General features: G+C 43.5%; 2 protein-coding genes across 15 annotated transcripts in view; one reads left to right on the forward strand and one right to left on the reverse strand.

The window, feature by feature from the left end:
* The window catches only part of mark4b (MAP/microtubule affinity-regulating kinase 4b), a 37,702-nt gene extending 21,663 nt beyond the window's left edge, over positions 1–16,039 (forward strand). Inside the window, exons 4-19 of one of the 14 annotated variants that reach the window (XM_028962853.1) lie at positions 20–68; positions 463–528; positions 2,768–2,838; positions 2,952–3,008; positions 3,154–3,390; positions 3,486–3,605; positions 4,187–4,286; positions 4,413–4,519; positions 4,635–4,851; positions 7,041–7,252; positions 7,374–7,477; positions 9,133–9,411; positions 10,335–10,417; positions 11,925–11,969; positions 12,403–12,430; positions 13,139–16,039. In XM_028962853.1, the coding sequence (XP_028818686.1) occupies positions 20–68; positions 463–528; positions 2,768–2,838; positions 2,952–3,008; positions 3,154–3,390; positions 3,486–3,605; positions 4,187–4,286; positions 4,413–4,519; positions 4,635–4,851; positions 7,041–7,252; positions 7,374–7,477; positions 9,133–9,411; positions 10,335–10,417; positions 11,925–11,969; positions 12,403–12,430; positions 13,139–13,472 (2,109 nt within the window). In that variant the 3' untranslated portion in view covers positions 13,473–16,039. Of the gene's footprint in view, positions 1–19; positions 69–462; positions 529–2,767; positions 2,839–2,951; positions 3,009–3,153; positions 3,391–3,485; positions 3,606–4,186; positions 4,287–4,412; positions 4,520–4,634; positions 4,852–7,040; positions 7,253–7,373; positions 7,478–9,132; positions 9,412–10,334; positions 10,418–11,924; positions 11,970–12,402 lie in introns of all 14 variants that reach the window. The other 13 variants (XM_028962854.1, XM_028962862.1, XR_003743239.1 and 10 more) reach the window with 13 other exon arrangements.
* Positions 16,040–16,527: 488 nt separating this feature from the next.
* Positions 16,528–19,723, reverse strand: ckmb (creatine kinase, muscle b). The gene is made up of 8 exons (XM_028962867.1): positions 19,574–19,723; positions 18,523–18,729; positions 18,191–18,345; positions 17,978–18,110; positions 17,731–17,902; positions 17,522–17,645; positions 17,218–17,407; positions 16,528–16,991 (listed from the first exon to the last, which is right to left on the reverse strand). The coding sequence occupies exons 2-8, from the start codon at positions 18,710–18,712 to the stop codon at positions 16,813–16,815; spliced, it is 1,143 nt and encodes a 380-aa protein (XP_028818700.1). The 5' UTR covers positions 18,713–18,729; positions 19,574–19,723; the 3' UTR covers positions 16,528–16,812.
* Positions 19,724–22,839: the final 3,116 nt, after the last annotated feature.

Genomic DNA, 22,839 nt, shown 5'->3' on the forward strand with positions numbered 1-22,839 from the left:
TCTCTGTACTCTGTTTCAGCTCTTTCGAGAGGTACGGATCATGAAAGGCCTGAACCACCCCAACATTGGTAAGTAGGCTTCCATTGGACCCCCCCAGACCTCTATATTAGGTTGTTTTTTTTTTTTTTTTTTTTGTAGGATCGGTCACTAGGAGACAGCTTAACCCTAATACTCAGGATACTCAAAACCGAGAACCAAGACAAAAAGACAGTGTTTCCACTTATTACCCTATTCCGTGGCAAAAGAGCAGGATCTTGTACTTCCAGTCAGGTGTCTAGGCTTTCTTGAACCTGGTTCTGTATTTCAATTTAGGGAACATTTGAGATTCTGCTACCTACTTTTAAAAAATTATGTATCTGTGATGTTTTTGGAATTCTGTAATCTGCAGTGTTCTACCACAATCTGTCTCCATGGTGACTTGAAGAGTTTTCACATTTAACCCATTCTTTCTCTTTTCTACAGTCCAACTGTTTGAGGTGATCGAAACAGAGAAAACGCTATATTTGATCATGGAGTATGCCAGTGGGGGTGAGTATATCCTGATCCTAGATCTACTCACACACGGTTGAAATCGACTATTAACTTTGTACAATTCACTTCTTAGAAGGGTTAGTGTTATGGCACATTCCTGCAAACTGTAACTTAAAGTTCAAGTCTAAACAAGCCCCTCTTGCATTCCATTAGTTGTATCCATAATCCTGACTAAATTGAATCTTTGGCTTTGCCGATTGTGAAGCCTTTTGCACACACCTCCCACGCACCTTGCAATGAAAACGGACTTCACAGCTATGAATGGTAGCATAAAAATATATCAGCATCTTAACGGTGACAAAAAAATGGTTTTCCTCTTTTGGAGAGCTTAATTTTGTGCGAAATTTTGCACTTACTCCCCCTTCCGTCAGCCTCCCCCGCTTTCAGACTCACTTGTGCTCTCTGCATTCAGCTGGGCCTCTTTCCGCCATGTTCCTCTACATTACAACGGCACTGCCTAAGCTGCTTTGCCTCTTTAAGCATTTAACACAGTAAAAATAGCCTTGGCCATGCCAGGAGCCAGTCATAAATAAAGACGGGCAAGCCTGATGCAGTCTCTCCCTAATGATGCTGAGAGCAGGGTGGACTGAGCACTCTGATGTTTGCCTCTCCCGGAGAGAGACTGCAGGCATACAATTGCTGGGAACTGCCTGACGTCTCTTTGATCTTTGTCTGTCTGAGGGAGGAAAGTGTGGGGGACTGTCACTGTGTCACAGCCACGTTCAGTGTTTGATTTCATCAAGCATTTTTTTTGGTCCTCTCTCTCTCCCTCCCTCCCTGTCTCTCACTCTCTCATACACCCCCTGGCCATTAAGAGGAAGTACAGAGGGGCAGGCGCATGCGGCCCCTTTCTCTTTTCCCTTTATGTGCTCTGCATGAGCCCTCCAGCGTTATCAGGACATGCATGCACGCAAACACAGACATGCTGACCTCCATTAATTGTGTACAAGCATGCGCACGGTCACACGTGCGCATCCGTCACATCAATCAGGCATCCATCATCAGCTGTGGTCTCAGATGCTTCCGCTTGCCTTTCAACTTTCCCCATTTCTTCTTCTTTATCACTATGGCTCATTTTAAGCACTCTAAACACAAATGTTTTGTTACATCACAGCTTGAAGTGGCTCAATACATTCAATATAAGGGCATAATTCTAATATTTTTAATCTATAATTTTAAAGTATGTAGCACTAGGGTATCAAAATAGTAAGACCAGATTTTTTTTCCAACCCAGACACAAAAAAAAAAACAAACAAATAAAAAAAAAAAAGGTCATATCTGGTCTCTGTGTGCAACTCTGACATAAATAAATTTAATACATAAACCCTGCCCAAATCAATAAGCAGGTTGTTTACAATGTTTATATTTAATGGCATATTGGTAATGTTTTTTTGGACATTATTGCATGTGGTGTTCAAATATTTTAATTTATTTCATCATAAGCCTCTACCGAAGATACATAAGATAGATGAACGTAATGATAACAAAAAAATCCAAACTAAATAATTCATTTGACTTCGAACCAATTGACTTATATTCTATGTTATATATTCCAAAATCTGGTACATTTTGCTGTTTACTACCAATACACAACAGTGACCTAGTCACTATAAATCCAAGGACTTTGTATACCTTAGTCACACACACAAAAAAAAAAACCTGATATTTCTGCTTTCTTTTGTTCTTTGTTCTCGTTTCGGGACCGCAATTACATGTGAGCACAGCATTTTTCATAAAGCCCAGTCAACTCAATTATTCCCCATCCCACCAGCAGGGCCAGGGACACACTTAGCCAGATTAAGCTCCCTTTAACGCTCAGACTCTCTCTCCCATTACAGGCTTGGCCTGAGTCGGCTGCTGTACCAACAAGGCACACTGTGTTCGAGTCTTAATCTTTATCAGCTTTTGTCGTCACACGTGCACAAATTCTCGTCTGTCTATCTGCAACACACACATACACAGGAACCACAATGGCAGTCTGCCTTCTTTCCTTCCATTACCCTTATCCTTCCGTCTTCACTCTTTCTTGCCTTCTGTTGTTGCTGCCCCACGGCTGGTGTGTTATCCTCGTACTCTGGTTTCCTCTGATTTCCTCATTCGGAGCCTTTTAATAAAACCCATTCTGTACTAGATCGTGTTCATGCATGTAAGACGTTTTGTAAAAGCGGGTTGATCAGAATTGGTCATTTAAATGCACCAGAACTAATCAGCCCCTCACTCTCTCTCTGTATGGCAGGTGAAGTTTTTGACTACCTCGTGTCCCATGGGAGAATGAAGGAGAAGGAAGCTCGGGCAAAATTCCGTCAGGTAGGCCACGCTGAGGGCAAAATATCCACTGGGATTCAGGAAAGTGCCGAAATGGCTGCTGCGGTTGGACCGACTCCAGCATGCCACTCATGCATGTTTCTTTCTCCGTACAGATCGTGTCGGCCGTTCACTACTGTCACCAAAAGAATATTGTTCACAGGGATCTCAAGGTGAGGTTTGTCTTTCAGATACGCACGGTCCACAGTCACGTCTCGCAGCTCCTCTGGCCTGTTCTTTTACATGAACTGACCTCAGACTCGTTTTCATATATTGCAGAATAGCACAGCTGAGTAGCATTTCTCCTCTGATTTACAGGCAGAGAACCTTCTGCTGGATGCTGACTCCAACATCAAGATCGCTGACTTTGGCTTCAGCAACGAGTTCACTCTGGGCAACAAGCTGGACACCTTCTGTGGAAGTCCGCCCTATGCTGCCCCGGAGCTCTTTCAGGGCAAGAAGTACGATGGCCCTGAAGTGGACATCTGGAGCTTGGGGGTCATCCTGTACACACTGGTCAGTGGATCCCTGCCCTTTGATGGACAGAACCTCAAGGTAAAACTCCAAGCTGCATCTAAGCTGCATTTATTAATGGTTTAGCATATGATCAGCAACGCTTTGATGATTGATTTCTCTTCTCTGGCCATCAGGAGTTGCGTGAGCGCGTGTTGAGGGGCAAGTATCGCGTGCCCTTCTACATGTCCACAGACTGTGAGGGAATCCTGCGCAAGTTCCTTGTTCTCAACCCAGCCAAGCGCTGCACTCTGGAGGTGGGAGTCATGAAGTCCTATGGTTATACAAATGATTCATGTTCCTACAATTGATCACAACAATAGGCAGTGATTTCATTATTACTCACTTGTTAAGTAATACAAGTGCACCTCATGAATTAAATCAGATGCACATGTTAATGTAACATAACCACACTCATCATTTGATGACCACCACTGACCTTCACATTTTTCCACCTTGATTGTAAAATGAACCAAAACAACAGTGTAGATACAGTGTAAATACTGTAAACTGAGCAGCGGCCAACCTCAGGATGTGTTTTGGATAGAATATTAGCTGAATTAGCTGATCCCATTTGTTTGTGGGGCTCACATATTTAATTCATTTTCATTGAACACATGATTAAGCACAGACATTACTGGACACATTTTTACCAAAAGGATTAAACATTTCCTCAGCTAGGAAGTGGCCAGATAAACAGTCACTATGTTTACACAGTTTCTTTTTTCTTGTGGAGTTGGTTCATCTTGTTCTGGAGTTGCTGGATCATGTGTTTTTCTGTGTACTAGTACATCTTATCACCATATTACTAATTCCTCTCTCTTTCGTTCCCATATAGCAAATAATGAAGGACAAATGGATGAATGCTGGGTATGAGGGCGACGAGCTGAAACCCCACATAGAGCCCGAGGAGGACTATAATGATGCCAGCCGCATCGGTGAGATTGATGCCCAACTCTTTCCGAACAGCCCGCTCTGCAATGCATCCCTCTCCTGCCGCATGATCGTATCAAGCATTTCCATTATTTTAGTACATTATGACTGTTGTCCCTGTCTCCAAACAGAGGTGATGGTAGGGATGGGATACTCACGTGATGAGATCAAAGATGCTCTGACGACACAGAAGTATAATGAGGTCACTGCCACCTACTTGCTGCTTGGCAAAAAAGAGGTAAGACTTAAACACATTTAAAGCTCAATTAGTTGCTTAATTAGTACATGGTGTGAGTTTTGGATGTTTTGCCTTGGTGTGGAACCATAGGCTCTGGTTTCTGTTTTTTTTTGAGACTGTCCTCTGCACGTCACAGCTGGACAGCAGTGAGTCTCGCTCCGCCAGCAGCTTGTCTCTGGCACGGGTGCGACCCAGCACCATCACCAACGGTACCAGCAAACACTCGTCCTGCAGCGCTGCCCCTTCCTCGGCGTCAGCCTCCACCTCGTCACACAGCAAGACCCAGCGTAGTGCCTCCACCTACCACCGCCAACGCCGGCACAGTGACTTCTGTGAGTCTGCTTATTTGCATATCTCACATATAGACTCTGGTTTAGTGTTCAAATATTTGGCTGCAAGTACAAACTCATAACATAAATGTTTCAAATATAATGAGTCTCTTTTTAACTGGAAGCATAAAAATTAATAATTGATTCTAAGACAACATAACTGGATTAGCAGTAAGCAGAATTCTATTTACTGTGCAATGTGTAATAGTCTTATGTAAATGTAATTTGGGCCAGTGGTGGCCTAGAGGTTAGGGAAACGGACCTGTAATCGGAAGGTTGCCGGTTCAAATCCCGAACCACTGAGCAAAGCACCGTCCCCACACACTGCTCCATGGATGCTCGTCATGGCTGCCCACTTCTCACCAAGGTGATGGTTAAATGCGGAGGATACATTTTGTTGTGTCACCATGTGCTGTGGTGGCTGTGCATCATAAGGACAATCACTTTACAAAAAACTAATTATAAGCTTTACAAGGTTCAAAGCTAATTAGCTCATGTTAAAGAAAGTATGTTATGTTTGTGCTGATTTGTCATAGTGCTGTTTTCTTAAAGTTATTTGACCTGTCTTTGTATTTGTAAGTTCTTTGTATTTGATAGGTTTGCTAAATTGTTTGCCGCCAGTCCCAGGAAACCTGAATCTTGTCTGGCATGATAATATGGCCAGAAAACACATCAGAAAACAAAATGAATGTACTGCATTCATCCTCACCTGCAGACATCAAGGACATTGAAAAGCTCCAGTAACTTTGGGGTCCACTGTACTTGTCACCTTGACTGATTTAGTAGGGGAAGTAAAACAAGGTTGCCAATTTTCAAGGATGCCTTGTAGTGAGATACATGGAGAGCAAATTAACAATAATGCTAGAAATTTCTGTCTAGTGGTCTGGGCCTTTAATGTAAAATTCTTTTTTTCCAGTCACATCTGTACTAAGGTTTTTTTTTTTTTTTTTGCTTTGTGCAGCCACTTTTAGCCAGTCACACAATGAGCTTTCCCCAGGATGCACCGTTTCTGTGTGTGTAGTTTTTAAATACAAATGAGGAAGAGAACAGCCTTCAGAAGGGAATTCGTGGAAGTTGTCTGTGTCTTTTTCTAGAAAAAAAATCTTTCATAACTGAAATAAAAAAAAATTAATTTGTGCTCATTTTTATATCCAATCATTGAGCAACTGCAATGCTTCACATATTTTCAAGTCATGACTGTCGGTGAAGATACTTTTTTTAGGAGAGGGGTGGGAAAATCTATGGCCGGACAAAGCATATGAAAGGGGAGGTAACCTTTCCCCTTATGACAACATAAGGGGAGACATTCCACATCAGACCGTCTGAGGTGCCACTCTCAGATTGGCGAAGCAGAATGACCAAAGCACACTTTACAACCTATTGCCATTTTTGCCACTGCAGGAACATAGACAGGCTAACGGAACTCATATTAATGTTAAATTTCACTTTGTGAGATTATTTTCATAATGGGGGACCTGTAAGGGATTATCGAGATTTGTGCCATACTGCCACTTTAATTATGTTCTGTTGTGGCTCTTTCGTTTTTCATGGCATTTAGTTTAGTAGTGGAAGTTCTTGAGACAGGACCACACCCCTTCTTTGGTTACCTTGGGTAACTCTGAGATTATTATTAATATTCACAGCTGCTGTGAAGTTATCATTTTGAATATCCTTTATGAACCTCATCAAATGAAACTGATCTCCTAACTTGCTGTGTGTTTGACCACAGTTATTGACAGTGGACAACATTTAATAATAAATAATATTCTGTTTTATAGAAGGCCAAATATGCTGTATTATTGTTGGTCATAATGGTGGTCCTTTTCGTAGGTGCAGTGTGTGAGCTATTACAACCCATCTCATCCCCTTTGAATGTGGTGCAAACATTATATTGCTGTGTAAGGACACTGACTGGCAGGGTTTTATGCAGTTATCCTAATGCCATTGTTTTGCTGCATTGAGCAAGGGAAATTTTATATAGGCTTAAAAGACAAGCTATTACCTGTGCTTGCTGATAGGGTTGTGTTCTGTAATTGCCCTTGCTTTGGATGCCTGATGGCCTCTTAATCACATCTGTGTTGCCCTTGGCACTTGGAGAGAGTGCTTGTAAAATGACCTCACTTTTGCGGATTCTTTTATTGTGGTTGTGTCTGTGCAGTATGCTCACAGTCTGCTGTTTGTCTGGTTACCAGGCGGACCCTCGATGCCGGTTGCCCACCCGAAGCGCAGCCCTACCAGCACGGGTGATGGGGATCTGAAAGAGGAGCGTATGCCATCCCGGAAGGCCAGCTGCAGTGTGGTGGGCAGCCGCAGCATTCCCCCCTCAAGCCCCATGGTGAGCAGTGCCAATAACCCCAACAAGGCTGAGATCCCAGACCGCCGCAAAGAAATTAACGCCACCACGGTGAGCTGATATCTAAATTCTCCTACTATCAAAATAGTATATTTATTCTAAAGTACTAGAAAATCAGAGTTGTATATAGTTATGTTTAATACAGCAAATTGTTCATCTGTATAATCTGCAGAACAACATCCCTGCAAGTGCCATGACCCGGAGGAACACATATGTGTGCACGGACCGCTCCAGCACCGATAGACACTCCCTGCTACAGAATGGGAAGGAGAACAGGTATGTCTAGAAGCTTCTGGTTTCATCAAATTGAATTATGTTGCAGAAAACCGCACTGAGAACATTGTAACTCTTTAGGCAGACATTATCTGAGTCAAGGAAGATCACGTCTACTCGCAGAGCTTGTTTTTGAAAATTATGATCAGGATACCTTTGTTTAGGAAAGTGTGATTGTTTTACCTGCTGGCTATGTTCTATCAGGAGCGACCACATTTTAACCGCCTTCTGGCCGGAGATTCGTTGCCCCCCGAATCATCACCCCCTCCCACCTTCTCTCCCCCGGGGACTGTCAGTAAAGCCACACCCATGGCAGCCGCGTCAGACAGAACATTCTGGTTCGAGCGCGCGGCCTCAACAACAGACAGCGCTTATTTGCCTGCTCTTGCTGATTAATTTTCTTTAACTGAAGCACTTATAAAATGTCTTTCGCGACGCAGTGGGCGCCCAGATCAGATAGATGAAATAGCTTTTCGGAGGTATGAGCGTGTGAAGGCGGTCAGATGCATGTGTCTCACGGTCACTGAGAGAGAGTTGGCAGCCCTGGGTATACCACAATTTTTGCTTCCATAAATATTGCAACTGCTTTTAAAGTTTGCTTCCCTGATTTGTCAATTCCACAACTTATCCATGTTTGTTGCATATCATTTACGTACAATATGATGCATTAAATCTGATGTGTCTTTGTTGTGAAGTGCCAGATAGTTTGCAAGAGAAGTTTTTGAAACTTGAGAAGAAAAAAAAAAAAAAAATGTATACGGGAATGTTGTGATGCTGGCCGGGAGGACACTTTATACAGAAATAAGAAGATGACGTAGCTCTTGTTTACTTCCGTTTGGATTGAAACGTGTGGAGTGGGCGGTGCAGATGTCCGCCCGCTCCATAGCGGACGTCTCTCTGCTTCCACTCCCTTCTTAAGTCGCTCTCGCGGGGATGGCCAGAAGGCTGGGGTCGCGTGGGGCGCCAGGCCCAGGGAGAGAGCGGGCACGTGGAGCGCTGAAGCTGGGAGGCGGCCAGGGCGGCCTGGCACTTCTCCAGCTTTACCCACAGCCATCATCCTGACCCTGTCCGTACAACCCGGCGATAGGAAGCCCAAAGATGTGAACGTGCGTAAGGGAGCAAGGCCCCCCACCCCACTCCCCCCCCATAGTGGCGTGTCCTAAAACGCAGTAAGTGGTTCCACTCAGAGAACCCAAAAGGAGTTAATTTGTGCGTGGCCCTGTTTGAGTGAGGACAGTTTGTTAGGAGAGTGCTGGTTATCTGGAGCGTTAAGTGAAGTGGCCTGGGGCCAGTGGCAAGCCTAAGCCAGTATGTGAGATCAGTTAGAAGAGTGCCAAGAGCCACGGGGGGCCAAAGAGATCGAGCAGGCTAGACAACATAACGCACTCGGCCGCGGTCCTCCTCTTTTACGTCTCCCTCTCCTTGCCTTCGATAATCTGATGCGCAACGGTTAGCTGCACCCGCCAAGGGTTCACGTTTAATTCGGCCCAACCAGCTGGCAGGCGGCACTTTTTATTCCACATCCTTCATCTCACTGGCTTCTTATCGCTCAGCCTTTTAAGGCTTTCAGTTGTAAAAATCTGCTGGGTTGTCACAACCCATGATTCTATTGATAAATGTGATAGAATTTTTTTTTTTTTTTTCCCCTCTACCGTTAGCTCCCTGTCACACCGCCTGCCCCCAGCCTCTCCCTCCACCCACAGCATTGCCGGTGCGGGAGCATCGGGCTCCTCCTCAGGCGAGCGCTCCCGCCTCACCCGCGGCTCCACCGTCCGCTCCACCTTCCACGGTGGACAGCTGAGGGACCGAAGGCCAGCCTCCCACGCTGCACCGCCGACCTCACCCACCCTGTCCCATGATGCCAGTCCGCTACCACACGCCCGCAGCCGAGCCACATCCAACCTCTTCAGCAAGCTCACCTCCAAGCTTACACGCAGGTAAGGGGAGATCTCAAGGCATCCAGAAAAGTCTAGTTTGTAATGACGTCCAGCCATTGGTCCATTTGCAGTGTGATTGTCAAAGGCTAATATTTGAGCAAGTGAACTCGCATACAGACTTTGAAGATTGGAGTCGGTCCAAACCATTTCGTTTGGTCAACACCAGGTCACATAGTACACGGTTAAAAATTTGTGCACAAATGCCTTAGTCTTAAATCAGGTCAGTCATTTCTTTTACATAATTTTCCCATATTCCCTGGTGCGTGAACACTTGGTGAAATCAGCTGTGATAACAATTCATTTGCCCCTTTACTGTATAAGGGAATAAAAAATGGACAACTTTCTACTGTAATCCGCTGTAGGACCTCACTTAACACAAGTAGCTGGGCACCTTTTATGTGTCAAGGAAGTCTATCTAACCTTTTAAAGAGAGCTTCTCAACACCGTGGTGCCATGTGCACACATTCATCATGATGACCGTTACTTTTGGGTTCAGTGGAGTGACTTTGGCTAGGAAACCTTAAAGTGAGGGTCATTCTGATATTTTAGGGTCCTGGATCAACAGCGTGTCCCACTACCCTTCCCCCAGGACTATATCTAATTGCAAATGGCTAACCTGCTTCAGACAACCAACCCTTGGTGCTACAAAGACTTAGCACTGACTTGTTTTTTTTTTTTTGTTTTTTTTTTTTTCCTCGGGCTTCTTCCTTTATTAACCAATGCTTCAAATCCCCACTTCCCCAAATCACATTTCCTCCTCTTTCTCTCGGTCTTGGCTGTGGTTGGGTGCTCTTTGTTTGTTTCTCTGCTTTTCCTTGCCAGTCAGCTGCAGTCTATTATTTCTCTCTGTTCTCTTTCCTCACTCTTTTTCTCTTTGTCTGTTGCTCTTCTTCTCTCCATTTTTTTTCTCTCTCTTTCATCAGGGTCAATCTTGACCCCTCTAAGCGTCAGAGCTCAAACAAGTCCGTCTCGGGCTGCACTCTGCCACAGGGATCAAAAACAGTTAGTAAGTTTTCTGCCCATGTTCCTGGGTGCTTCTCTCTTGTCTGTCAGTCAGTCAGTCAGTCTGTCTGTCCTGCTGCCTGCCTGCCTGCCTGCCTGTCCGGCCCGCCAACATCTCACCCCTCCCATTCTCTCTGCAGTCTGGTCGCCTCATTTCCTCTGTGGTCTGGAGACCAGAGTGCCCCCATGAGTCTTGAACTGGAACAACATAAACATATTGGTTCTGATGGTCTCACATTTTCTATTCAGTGTTTCAAACTGTACAGTCATATAATATAAAATCTGCAAATAATGCAAATTTGTTGTAGGTCTATATATGGACTTTATAATATTTTATTTATTATTACCTCAGTTGCATAGTTGTTGCCTTGCTTACCTACAGGGTAAGGTAAGGTAAAATGCTCAGGGTCGTTGGGGCATTCTGTACTTCACCCTTTTTCTTTAAAATATTTTGTGTGTACCATTCTTATTGTGTTCATTCATTTATATCCCAGGGCTTTTATATTCATTCTTATATCATGAGGACGAAGCAACGTAGATCAGTGGCCTGTGACAGTGCGTAGCGTATACTTGTGAATTTGTGACAGTGCATAGCTAATATACCTTCGGTGCGATGCTGTTTGTGAATTTAGCATTCATTTACCACCTTTGCATTCTGCGCCTAGGGGTTAAGTTTGTCATATAAGCAAAAAAAAACGCGGTGTATCGGTGCACACGTTTAAACCCTGATTAAATCCTTTACGTAAGAGTCTTTTCAATCCCCGCCCCCCCCTGGGAATCCCATTCACCAAGTGAAAACAGTAGTGGACTTATCTGCCTCCTGTGTCCACAACCAGCTGGCCACGTTCACGAACCCCGTTCTCCTACGCACCTCTGCTCAGTTCCAAGATGGCAGGGAGATACCCACCATCTTCTAACAGAGGAAGGACTCCTGGGCTCAAGCTCAGCTGGGCATCTTTAGAGGAAGGGCACCCCCACCTATTGCAGTGACCTTTCTAGTTGGCAGGGTTTGTGGAGGTGTGGCTAAAAACGTGCTCTGCTGACGGCTGAGCAGCAGCGCCCTCCTGTGGCTGTGAAATGTTCAGAGTCAGATTAACTCTTCAGGCTTTCATGATGCATATTTAATGTGGGCTCCCTCCGAGCAAAATGTCAAATTAAAAATTAATCAAATATTGGAACAGGTATTATAACCATTGATATATTGATTAGTAATTTGATTAGAAACATTAATGACATTAAGTATGTCGCATTTTCTTTATTATTTTCAGTGGAACTTCCCCATAAATCACCCCACACTGTTGCATTTTATTTATTTTTATTGGTTTTGTTGATTTGATAATGTCATTGTGGCATAGCAGAAGCCCAGTGCTGTGTTTGATGTGAGCTTGCTTGGATAGTGTAAGCGTTTCAGAGGGTGGGGGTTTGCCAGCAGTGCAAATGGCCACGTTTTTTTTTTTTTTTTTTTTTTAAGCTGATTCATTTCTAACACTGCCCATTGTCTCCCTCTTGAGGGTCACAGACGAACCTGAGAGAGTCTGCAGATCTCCGGTCACAAGGTAAGCCATTGCTCCAATCCCTAATGTCTTTATTGTGGATTTTCATGATTAATTAATCATGTATGGCCCATTGTAAGCATTGTTCGCACAGAGGTCCAAAAGAATCTGCATTGTCTATTTGTTAGTATGTCATCACTGGTATTATCCCCTTAACTGTATGCCCCTATAATTATGCAGTACTTTAATTATATGTGTGTGGCATGTAAGCAGTGTAGCAGTGCACGTTTTAGTCAACTTTAATTAATAAATTACACTAGGTCTACAAGTTGACCTCATTATGTACAGTTTTATTTATGTCTCTTTTTAATTGAGTTTGTAGTAGAAATGATAATGTTAGAATGATTGGGTCAAGTAAAACAATTACTAATGACCTAATGATATGAAAGCATACTTTTCTGAAATGGTCTTTTACCTTCCCTTTCCACACCTCCAGATGCACAGTCTCAGGTTAAAAACAACAGGTAAAACCTGGCCTTTCAGCTTGGGCTGGCCTCTAGATATTAGGAAATCAGGTTTCCTTTAGTTGATACTGCACACGGCTTTTGCCAGACAAGCTCTGAATTGTTGTTTTGTTTGATGCCAGCATAGACCCCTGTCCTGTAGTTGAAACCCCTCTTTAGACCACATTGATGGAAAGGTGGTGCATGCTCCGCTCCCTTTAGCATTTAGGCTTGGATGGTTTGTTTATATGCTGTTTACATGGAGACCATGTTTACAGTGTTTACATGATCATTGTCTTTGCTGGATCTTCACTGTGTTTTTGTTTTGGCCTGAAGAACACCTGTATCCTGAAAGGTAAAAAGTACCATCCGTTAGGGTTTTTTTTTTTTTTTTTTTTTTTTTTTTTAAATCAAAGTTTACCTTATTAATATTTTAAGTCGTTTAATATATTCTTTACTAAGGGTTTTTACTTTACTGTTCAATTTAAATGTTTATATTAATCCTGGTGGTTTTAGATATTTTATGCAAGACATGTTTATGCACATTTAACATGATTTCAAAACTAATTTCTTTTCTTTCATCTGTCCCACCCCTCCACCAATCCTGCTTCACCTCAATTCTCCAATCTTGCATACATGCATGTTCATGCTACACGCCTCCACAACTCCCCCATTCTGTCCATTATTTTCCCACAACACCATCACCCCCCCCCTCCCTCCCCTCTGCAGTCGCCATCTACCTGGGAATCAAAAAGCGGCAGAGCCCCGGACCCCCAGATGCGGCTGGGATGTGAGGGTGCGCAGTCCGAGGGACCCGGCGGAGGTGGTGCTGGCGCTACGGGAGGCGGCACAGGGCTGTGGCTGCCAGGTCCACCTGGCCGGGCCCTTCCTGCTGTCCTGCACCCACGGAGCGGCGGGCTCACGCGTGGCCTTCGAGGCTGAGGTTTGCCAGCTACCCGCCGGGCCGTCTGAGACCAGCGGGGTACGCTTCAAGCGCCTTTGGGGGGCGCCGCTTGCTTTCCGGGACATTGCCACCAAAGTTTCCAAGGAGCTGGAACTCTGAGGGCAAGAGGGGGTGGAGGGGGAGAGAGGCACCAGGTCAGGACTTCTGTAGGACTTCTGTAGCTGTGCTGCCAGAGCCGGTGCTCTGTCTTCTAAACCCCCCCCCCCCCCCCCCCCCCTTCGCCGGTGCCACACGGACACATGAACGCATGGACACAAAGACACGGACAGCCCTCTGCCAGACCACCCGTATGCCCTGCTGAAACGCATCACTCACCCACGGATCCACAGACTGTACTGTAGCTGGGCTTTTTAATATATATATATATATATATATATGTGTGTGTGTGTGTGTGTGTGTGTGTGTGTGTGTGTGTGTGTGTGTGTGTGTGTGTGTGTGTGTGTGTGTTGACCATCATATTGGTTCAGTTTAATTTGTTTTTAATGGCTGCTATTTAAGATGACTTGTATCCTTTTATCTGTTATTAGGCAGGAAATTCACCTTCAGATGGTATGTAATGACACAATGCCATTATGGACTCCATCCAGAAGGGGGAGACATGCAAGCCAGAGCAAACAAAGATAATTCATTTATCTTGTCCATCGCCTGGTTTTATATAAACCGTTACTTTTCTTTTTGTTCTGTGCGTACTGTTGTGTTGTCAGTGACACAGGAACAAAGCTGTCAGACTTCACGGTGTTGTACTGTGTGTAATATGTAATGACTGCTTTTCTGAGCCACTAATGCTTTCCCCCCCTCCTCTATCTTTTTTTTTTTTTTTTTTTTTTTTACTTTTTGTCTGCGTTTCAGCAGTTTATTGAGCGTTTTACATAGGTCATACAATAGCACTTTAGTCAAAACAGACAGTCGCACCTCTAATAATTGTATTTCCTCTGCCGTGGTACATTGCACCCATTTAGTCACATTATAAAATAAACTGTTCTTTGTCAGCCCCCCTGTGAGTACTATTCTGCTGAATTGCTTGTATCATTTGCACAGTTGTGCAAACACATATTTCATGACGAAGAGTGCGTCCTTGCTTCCCTTTTCGAAATGTACAGGTAAAAAAAAAAAAAAAATTGTCCTACCTGTGTCTGTGGTTGTCTGGTTAACTGGACACTGACTTTTGTCACCGTTTACTAGACCTAGTCACCTAGTTAGGTGAAGTCACAGTGGGAGAGATGTGGACAATCAACCTGGGTTCAAAAGCAGAGCCGCGAGACACTTTACGCCTTCTGACTGTGATGGACTGCAGGAAGAATGCTTCTACACTAGAAAATGTCACAGCTTTTCCACATTTACCCCATTGTTTCTTGTGTGCATAGGGCCGCCCAGTCCTCATTGGTCATTTTGGGCGCCAACCAGGGTTCTCTGCAACGAATTCATGGCTCATTATCAAAACCAGTAAATCTTCCCAAAGTACCAATAGCAGTGAAATGTTTTTTCCCCCATTGGTGACACTCATCACTGAAAGCAAAGAACTATTTGTTATCCTTATTCTTATAAAAAAAACAAAAAAACATGGACAGATGTCAGGGGCAACTTTAAATAGTCTATTTAATGTGTTCTTATTTCAAGTGTTAAACGTTTTAACACTGAAAGGGTAAAATGTGATTGTGTGTGTGCGTGTGTGTGTGTGTGTGTGTGTTCTCTTAACTCAGTTATTCCAGCCTTTCAATTCTGAGGAATTATGGAAGGCCAAAGGTAAATCTATGAGAGCAACAGCAGAAAGGATGGCAATACCACAAAATACCCTAAAACTAAAAATTAACGTGAAGTGCTCTGAAGTGTCCAAGCTGCTGCCAAAAAGATTACGGTAGAAACGTACGACCTACAACCTTGCATGTCTTTAATGAAAGATGGTTGTAACTCAATATTCAATAAAGAAAATAGACCAAATTCAAGTTCAGGTCATAAAGAGTTTAATCATGAAGATGAGGAGAAACATGTCTTGGGATTTATACAATTAAGCTGATCAGTAGTGAAAAATTCATTCACAGTAGTGAATGAAATACCTTGAAAGACGTAACTGGTCACAGGGATTTTTATTTTTTTCTTCTCCTTCCTTTAAACGATGCAGCGCATGTAGTGATTGGTGACTCAGTATTGAAATTATTCTAGTCTTTTCCATTGAGCATGTGGCTGGGTTCAAATCAAGGACACACATGGTAAAATGACATGGCTTGGCTGTTATTGCTTTTAGGTTTTATATGCAACTCTTTTCCGGCCCACCGTTGATTAGACCCTCGAGAGCACTCCCCACTTACCAAGTGTACAGTAAAAAAAAAAAAATAAAACTCATACGGTAGTGTGTCGCAAACATAAATCTTAATTTTGCTGCCAAGCAAATGACCCTCACAACTGAACATTCAATGTACATGACACTGGATTTCTAAATACTTATGTTATTGTTGCAAAAGTATTCTCTTCCTACACTTTACGGCTACGTGTGCATCTAATATATGAGAAATGTCTTCAGGTGAGAGACTGTGTATGTGCGCTTCGAAGGGACTGAGAACTTAAGAGTTTGTATATTTGTATGTGAGTGTGAGACCTAAGATGACAGAGTGTAAAGGATAAAATGGAAATTTCAGACACTGCATCTAATAAAGTTGTTTATAGAAGTGTTTTCTGTTTGTTCACTGTGGAACTTGGAAAGGTTTCATGTACCTACATTTACCCGTTTTGTTCCTTTAATCATGCAGTATTTTGTACATGGCTCTGCAGCTTTTAAGAAAAGCTGCAGGACCCTTTTTCGTATGGACGAGGGACATGGCCGCTGGCATAACCTGTGTCAGATCTTTCACTGGTGCTCGGGTGTGTGTATTTATTGGCCGCCATGGTCTGGCCCTTCTTTACTAAGCAAGATAGCCACAGTCGTCCCTGCAAGTCCAGCAGCGTGCTTGTATTAGTATTATTGTGTAGAAGATATCTAGATAATATGGATTTAGTTTATTTAAAATATTAGACTGTTTTCTTTTGCTTTTTAAATGTAAAGAGAATGAGATAATAAATAATAAAAAAATAACATTTCTGAAATGTTGGACTGTTGCTAATTGTGTCTGCTGTCCTAAACCTTTACCTCGTGCAAAAATTCACAACAGACCAAGTTTGGTTTGTTACATGGGGCTTTTTCAATTTATTCCATTACTTTGTACAACCAAAAAAGTTTTAGGTGAAGACACACAGCCAGGTTGTCCCAACTGTGCAGAGATTTGATCCCAGGATGTTACAGATAGAAGGGGTGACAGAAGAGAATACAGACAAAAGAATGGATAGAAATGAGGCAGGAACTTGAACAGATCTTAGTGTCCTTTGAAACAGTCAAGAGAAGGAGCTGATTGATTGTTCATCTGTACATGGCAAACGATACAATACAAAAAGAAGTGCCACCTCCACTTTACTTCTGAGCAGGGATCATGCCATCGATGGACTCTCCCTTCTCCAGCTTCTTCTCCATCTCAACCATGAGCTTGACTCCATCAACCACCAGCTGCACCTGATAAACCTCAGAGGAGCCCAGACGGTCAGCGTTGGAGATGTCGAAGACTCCGCCCACGGAGGCAGTGTCCACACCACCTGCACATCAACCAGGTTGCACATTTTTAGGGTTCAGTATGTGATTCCCATTCATACCATATGGCCACTTAACATTAAGCTGTTAATTCCTATATGCCACCCCCACAACCTCAACCACATGTCCCCCCTTTCTGTGAATAATATGAAAATTAAGTTAAGCAGCAGTTGTAGTATTTTGGAAGTACCAAATAAACCAAATAAAGTCATCCTAAATTAAGACCCTTGCCTGTGCCACGCTTCTGCAGACGCAGTCTGGTAAGGATCTCCTCAAACTTGGCATGTGTGCTCAACTTGGGCAGCTTGACATGCACGCCACCACGCAGGCCAGTGCCCAGGTTGGAGGGGCAGGTCAGAATGAAGCCCAGATGCTCGTTCCACATGAAGCCATGGTTGTGCTTCTTGAAGACTTCCTCAATCTGAAAGTGAGAAAGGCACATAGGCAGTTTGTGTTATATTCGTCATCGTCATCTGGACATCCTTTTTATGTTTTTTTTTTCTTTCGTCATGTTTTGTGATAGAGTTGTCTCTACCTTCTGCAGACCAACACAGAAGCGCTTGAAGACCTCCTTCATGTTGCCACCTTTCTGCATGGAAATGACACGCAGATGGTCCTCCTCGTTCACCCAGACCAGGAAGGTCTTGTTCTCATTGTGCCTTTAAAAGTCATTTTGGACAAAAGTTGGCTTTGGACACACTTGAGGCCTATTAACAGTCATTAGACGGCTTTTCATTGATTTACCAGATGCCTCTTGCGTCAGGCCAGTCACGGGCCATGCCAGCAGCCAGCAGCAGAGGAGAGACGGGCTTGTCAAACAGGAAGTGGTCAGCGATCAGCTGCTCCTGCTCTTTGTCAGTCATGCCAGACAGAGGGTAGTACTTGCCCTTGAACTCACCACTCAGAGTGGCCAGTGCTGCAGAATGGTACATTTAAAATTAAAAGGAGTTCTCAGGGCCATCGTTTAAACTCTCAGAATGGGCTAACTCACCCTCAACTGAGAGTTTCTCCACTCCCCTGCGCTCGCCGCGGCTGTTGTGGGGGGGCAGGGTAAATCCCTTGATGCTACGGCCAGTACGCACACGGCTGGACAAAACATAGTTGGGGTCCAGGTCATCACCACCCTAGGAAAAAAAACAATAATATGTGCCACATCCTTCCAGCAAATGTGAGATTATGCATTGAAAGCCATTTCCAAAGGTACCTTCAGATTCTCGAAGTTCAAGTCAGTCTTGTGCTTGTCAGTGGGCTTGTAGCCTCCATGACGGTCGGAGATGATGGGGTCGAACAAGTCCTTGAAGACCTCGTAGGACTCCTCATCACCGGCAACACATCCGACAGTCATGATGAAGGGGTGACCTGAAGGGTGCGTTTGAATCAGTCTTCAGCTACAGATTTATTCACCTTGGAGATGTCTACATTGAGCTAGTCTATCACAAGAGAATTTGAACATTAATAATTACCATTAATCGATGTAAAATAAGGATAGGGGTGACATGCATCTGCTCTATGTTGTTGCATCTCAGGGTCATTTACCTGGGTTGTCCACGCCAGTCTGGATGCAGTCGTCCAGAGTGAAGCCACTAGGGGTGGACTTGCTCCTCAGCTTCTCGTAGATCTCTTTGGTCAGTACTTTGGACATGTGGTTGTTGTGCAGGGAGAGGTCAGGGAATTCCTCCTCCAAAGCGAATTTCATCTTGTAATCGTTGTTGCAGTTCTTTGCCATTTTGTTTCTAGGACAGTCTGTAAAAAAATACAGATTGATAGTAAAAACATGCATATTGTTTTTGGATTTTCCATTTACAAGCAAAAATAAAACCAAGGCCTCTCAGAATTACTGTATGGTGCTCACTTGGAGATATTTGAAATACTTTCCATTGTTCAGACAACCGCCTCCAGTAGATTTTCTTTGTCTGGTTACCTTCAACCACAGTTTGTTATTTCCACACCTACTGGAATGGTGTGCACTCAACAGCAGAGGATATTTTTAGTATGCCTGCTAACATAGTACCATTCACATGCATTACTTCTCGTCTTACTTTGCTGGATGCATTCCTTAGTGGGCATTTTTTCCACTGCCAGTTACCCGGCTACACACTGTACTACGTCCGTCTGGTTCAAAAACACTATAATGTTGATCTGTCAGATGGAAATATTCTTTTGAATGCAAGATGTTTTTAGGCAAATCAATGTTGGTTTAGGTCCACTAAAACTGCACCACATTCAGGATTCAACTCAGCACTGACATGAACAACACTAGTCCCAGTTTCTCTGCCATAAACTAAGGACTTGACACAACAGGTGGCACTCGGCATGACCTCCTGACTCCAAAGCTAGAAATTCTCACTTGTCAGCTGTTCTCAGATCGCAACTTCACGTGGTGAAGCTGAGCACCGACCATGTCCAGAAATTAACACAGGACTCCCAGAAGACCGAAGCAAAGCTTGCCAAATAGCTAATGAACAACTTCCTCTCATATCCTGCCAGGATTAACACCATATTGGTACTGTGCTGGTCATTTTTATATAAGTTTTAAAAAACACCCCACTCTCTTCCAAAGAGAAAAAAGAGCTTCTGCTGAAATTACCTGCACAACAGAAAGGAAAGAAGTAACAGTCCTTGGGATCAGATCCTGTTCACCAAAGCCAATGTAGGGGTTGCCCAACTTTGAAAGATGTCAGACCTTACCTTAAATACTCAGATCTCCTTTCCCATTGGCTAGACTCTGTGTGCAGACCTTCTCCTCATTGGACAGCTGCAGTCTGTGACTGCCAGTTTAGTTTCTAAAAGGCAAGAACCTACGTTATAACACCAGAGACGGGGCAGCAGCTGTGCCCACCCCTTTGCTTCATTCAATGCAAGTGCAAGAAAGGTATTTGCAACTGTATTGCTACATGCAGCCTAAAACACAAAAAAATCAGCACACTTTGCTCCTTGTTAGCAAAAAAACACAAAAATAACTTCTGTCCTTTAGTTTAGTATTTATTGACTTACTCAAGGACCTCTCTCGATGATGTTTAAGAAGACACCGGCATCTGGTGATTTGATTTCTGCAGCACACCTCAGATGTTTGCTTCATCTCTTGAACAATTCATATCAAGGATAAAACAAGGAGTCAGGCCCACATCCACTACATAGTGTCTGCAATGAATGCTGGTTTCCAGTGGGTAAGGCACAGCCATACAATCTTCAAAACATCTTCAGATCAAAACAGATCATTTCATTTTGCTGCTTTTAAGTAGCATAAAACCTTGAGATAATCCATTAATGTATGTACCAGTATTAGGGGTCTGGGCCCTTGGTGGCCAACACTACTTGCTTGTAGTGTATCTCTATGTGATAAATGGCTTATGAAACTCTTACTCCCCATGCCCTAAATCAATTCCCAGGGTCTGGTTTCACAGCTGTACCCTGCCCATCCAGGGCCGTCGTGACTCACCAAATTAGAACCTCTCAATATCCCCTCCACCTACACCCTATAGCCTGTTTATTCACAAAAGCCATGGCTTCTTCATATACAGTGTATCGCATTTTCATATTTCAAAATAAAAAAAACTATGTACAACTGTAAAGTTCACAAAAAGCAACATATTCAAATGTACTAATTTCTTTAAGATCTACATAGCATTTACATTCATGCAAGTGAACTCCACAGTGTGACACTACCGAAGAACAGAACAAGAAGAGAGTGAAGAGGTGATAGCACCACAGTCCAAAATTAGCCTGTCACGACATCCCAGTTGCTCCAGCTGCCTGGCAGTCCAATGAGAGAGGACAGTTATGTAAGTTCTGCTTCTGGGCCCCAGGCTGTACTACCACTGGTAGAGCTGGAGCTCTGGACAGCAGGCAGAGGGGATCCCCGTGAGCTCATAACCCTGCCTGGGCACTAAGGAGGGGGACCCTAAGGCCGCACTTCCAAGATAGCCTGGAGCCACCTGACTGATTTTTTAATGTCATTTCTTGTGGTTCTCTTGGGGTGATTGGAACAATTCCCAAATCCCCAACAAGGGTAAAGAATCATTTTGATCTGTTGGTTGATGCAATCCCATGAAACACCTACGCCACGTGATGTTAACTGGTCAGGTAGACTCATAGGCTGGTTGTAAATTGCAAATTTCATGCATCACTCCAGAATATCTGCCCTTTTAACTGATGGTGCAGTGGGTTTGAAATGGAAATGTGGTCCAAATGGTGTCATTTGAAGTATTCCAGCTCAGTGTATTAAAATTGTAAATACAATATTGAACAATAATAAAAACTGAGCACATATTGGCATGTAGATAAATTCTGTGTCACCTATGCATCACATAGAACAGTCGGAAGTGTTTGCAACCCTTGGTTCAGTCTCTTATGGAAGACCTGCAGGAATGTCTTAGGAAGTACTGGCTATTAGGAAGTATTGGTAATACTTGACAGAGTACTCTCTGTGGACAACTGTTGAAATCTAAGAAAATAAATTATGTGGCAGTGATTATTGTTGTCATTGTGATATACAGCAGGCACAGCACAAGGTGCTTGCCTTGCTCAAAGGGACCTCAGTACACCTTGCCGGATCGGGACTTGAAACCACAACTTTTCAGTTACAAGTCCACTTCCTTAACTGTAAGGCCACCACCGCCCTATGTCCACAGTTTTTAGACAGTACAAATCAATCTAGCCTTCTGACGCTTGACCCTGCCAACAAACAAGTTTCATTTGTCTCAAACTGTTGAATGTTTACAGCAACATCTATAGAATTGTGCAAATGCTCATTGTTCCAATGCTAATTGTTCTCTGAGCAGCAATACAATTTTGTAGGGGATCGTTAATTTGTTCATAGAGTTGGGAGAGATCAACCCACCTTTCTCTGGATATCGACTAAAATTACGTTATTGACACTTTCACTTTTAATAATTATTATTTGTGTGTTTCACACTTTTACATAGTCCTCTCCTGAAGTGTCTCAAGTGCTTGATTTGAGCTTATCAAACAATTAAAAGCCTGTTCTCCTGAGAGCCTGTATTCATGTTTAAAACAATATTTTTTTCCAATGGTGAGGTCAGCAAGTGATTTGTTACAAGCTCCTCATAAGCAACCTTCAATTCATTGCTAATGATTGCTAAATGTAAAAACTGTGGTATTTTTGCCAAGCATTTACTCATATGCATGTACACACACTCTGGGCTGGCTTGGGTCACTCTTGAAAGTGCTAGACTGGTGCTAGGCTGCTAAGAGTATAAGCTATCCCTTTCGTAGGCCACGTGAAAAGGTCATTCCTCTTCAGATACATGACATGTAACCAAACACGCTCACTGATCATCCAAAAATGAGCCAGGACTCCCCATGTGTTAGAACTAAGTTCTTTGCATTTTAAAAAACAGTAAGATGGTTGGCTCTATGCATGGCCATTATTATTTACCCACAACAGCTGTGCAGTGGGTGGCGCTTTGGGGTACAGTGTGGCCACGAATCATTGGCTCTGTTTGAGGCATATACATTGGTTGCATTCCCAAAGCTTAACACTATCTTTGCACTCCCAACCCCCTACTTTACTGCTCAACCCCCACCTGACAGTGTCCATGAGCCCCACCTTCTCAGTGTTTTGACTCTGTGCAAAAAATATCTAGCAGACCCCCCCCCCCCAATCTTCAGCCACAGTCTAATAATGCAAAGTGACTATTGTCAGTAAATGTGCCAAACTAATAAAAGAACTTCTGGGCAGTGGACCAAACAGTTATGCAAACACTGGTGTTTTCAGTGTAGCAGTTCAATTTGATGTCAAGCTCACTCAGCATGTGAGACAAATGGCAGGCTGCTACTTCAAACCTGGCAGCAAGCATTATGCCCAATGTGAAGTTCTGGTTCTAGACAATG

The sequence above is a fragment of the Denticeps clupeoides genome, chromosome 19 (assembly GCF_900700375.1).
Source record: "Denticeps clupeoides chromosome 19, fDenClu1.1, whole genome shotgun sequence".
Lineage (NCBI taxonomy): Eukaryota > Metazoa > Chordata > Actinopteri > Clupeiformes > Denticipitidae > Denticeps > Denticeps clupeoides.

Excerpts from the sequence above, each read along its gene's own strand:
- ckmb (XM_028962867.1), bottom strand. The coding sequence starts at position 18,712 with ATGGCAAAGAACTGCAACAACGATTACAAGATGAAATTCGCTTTGGAG. Across the intron at positions 17,408-17,521 it reads TCTGTGTTGGTCTGCAGAAG|ATTGAGGAAGTCTTCAAGAA; the intron begins GTAGAGACAACT and ends TCTCACTTTCAG. Across the intron at positions 16,992-17,217 it reads TCTGCAGAAGCGTGGCACAG|GTGGTGTGGACACTGCCTCC; the intron begins GCAAGGGTCTTA and ends GTTGATGTGCAG.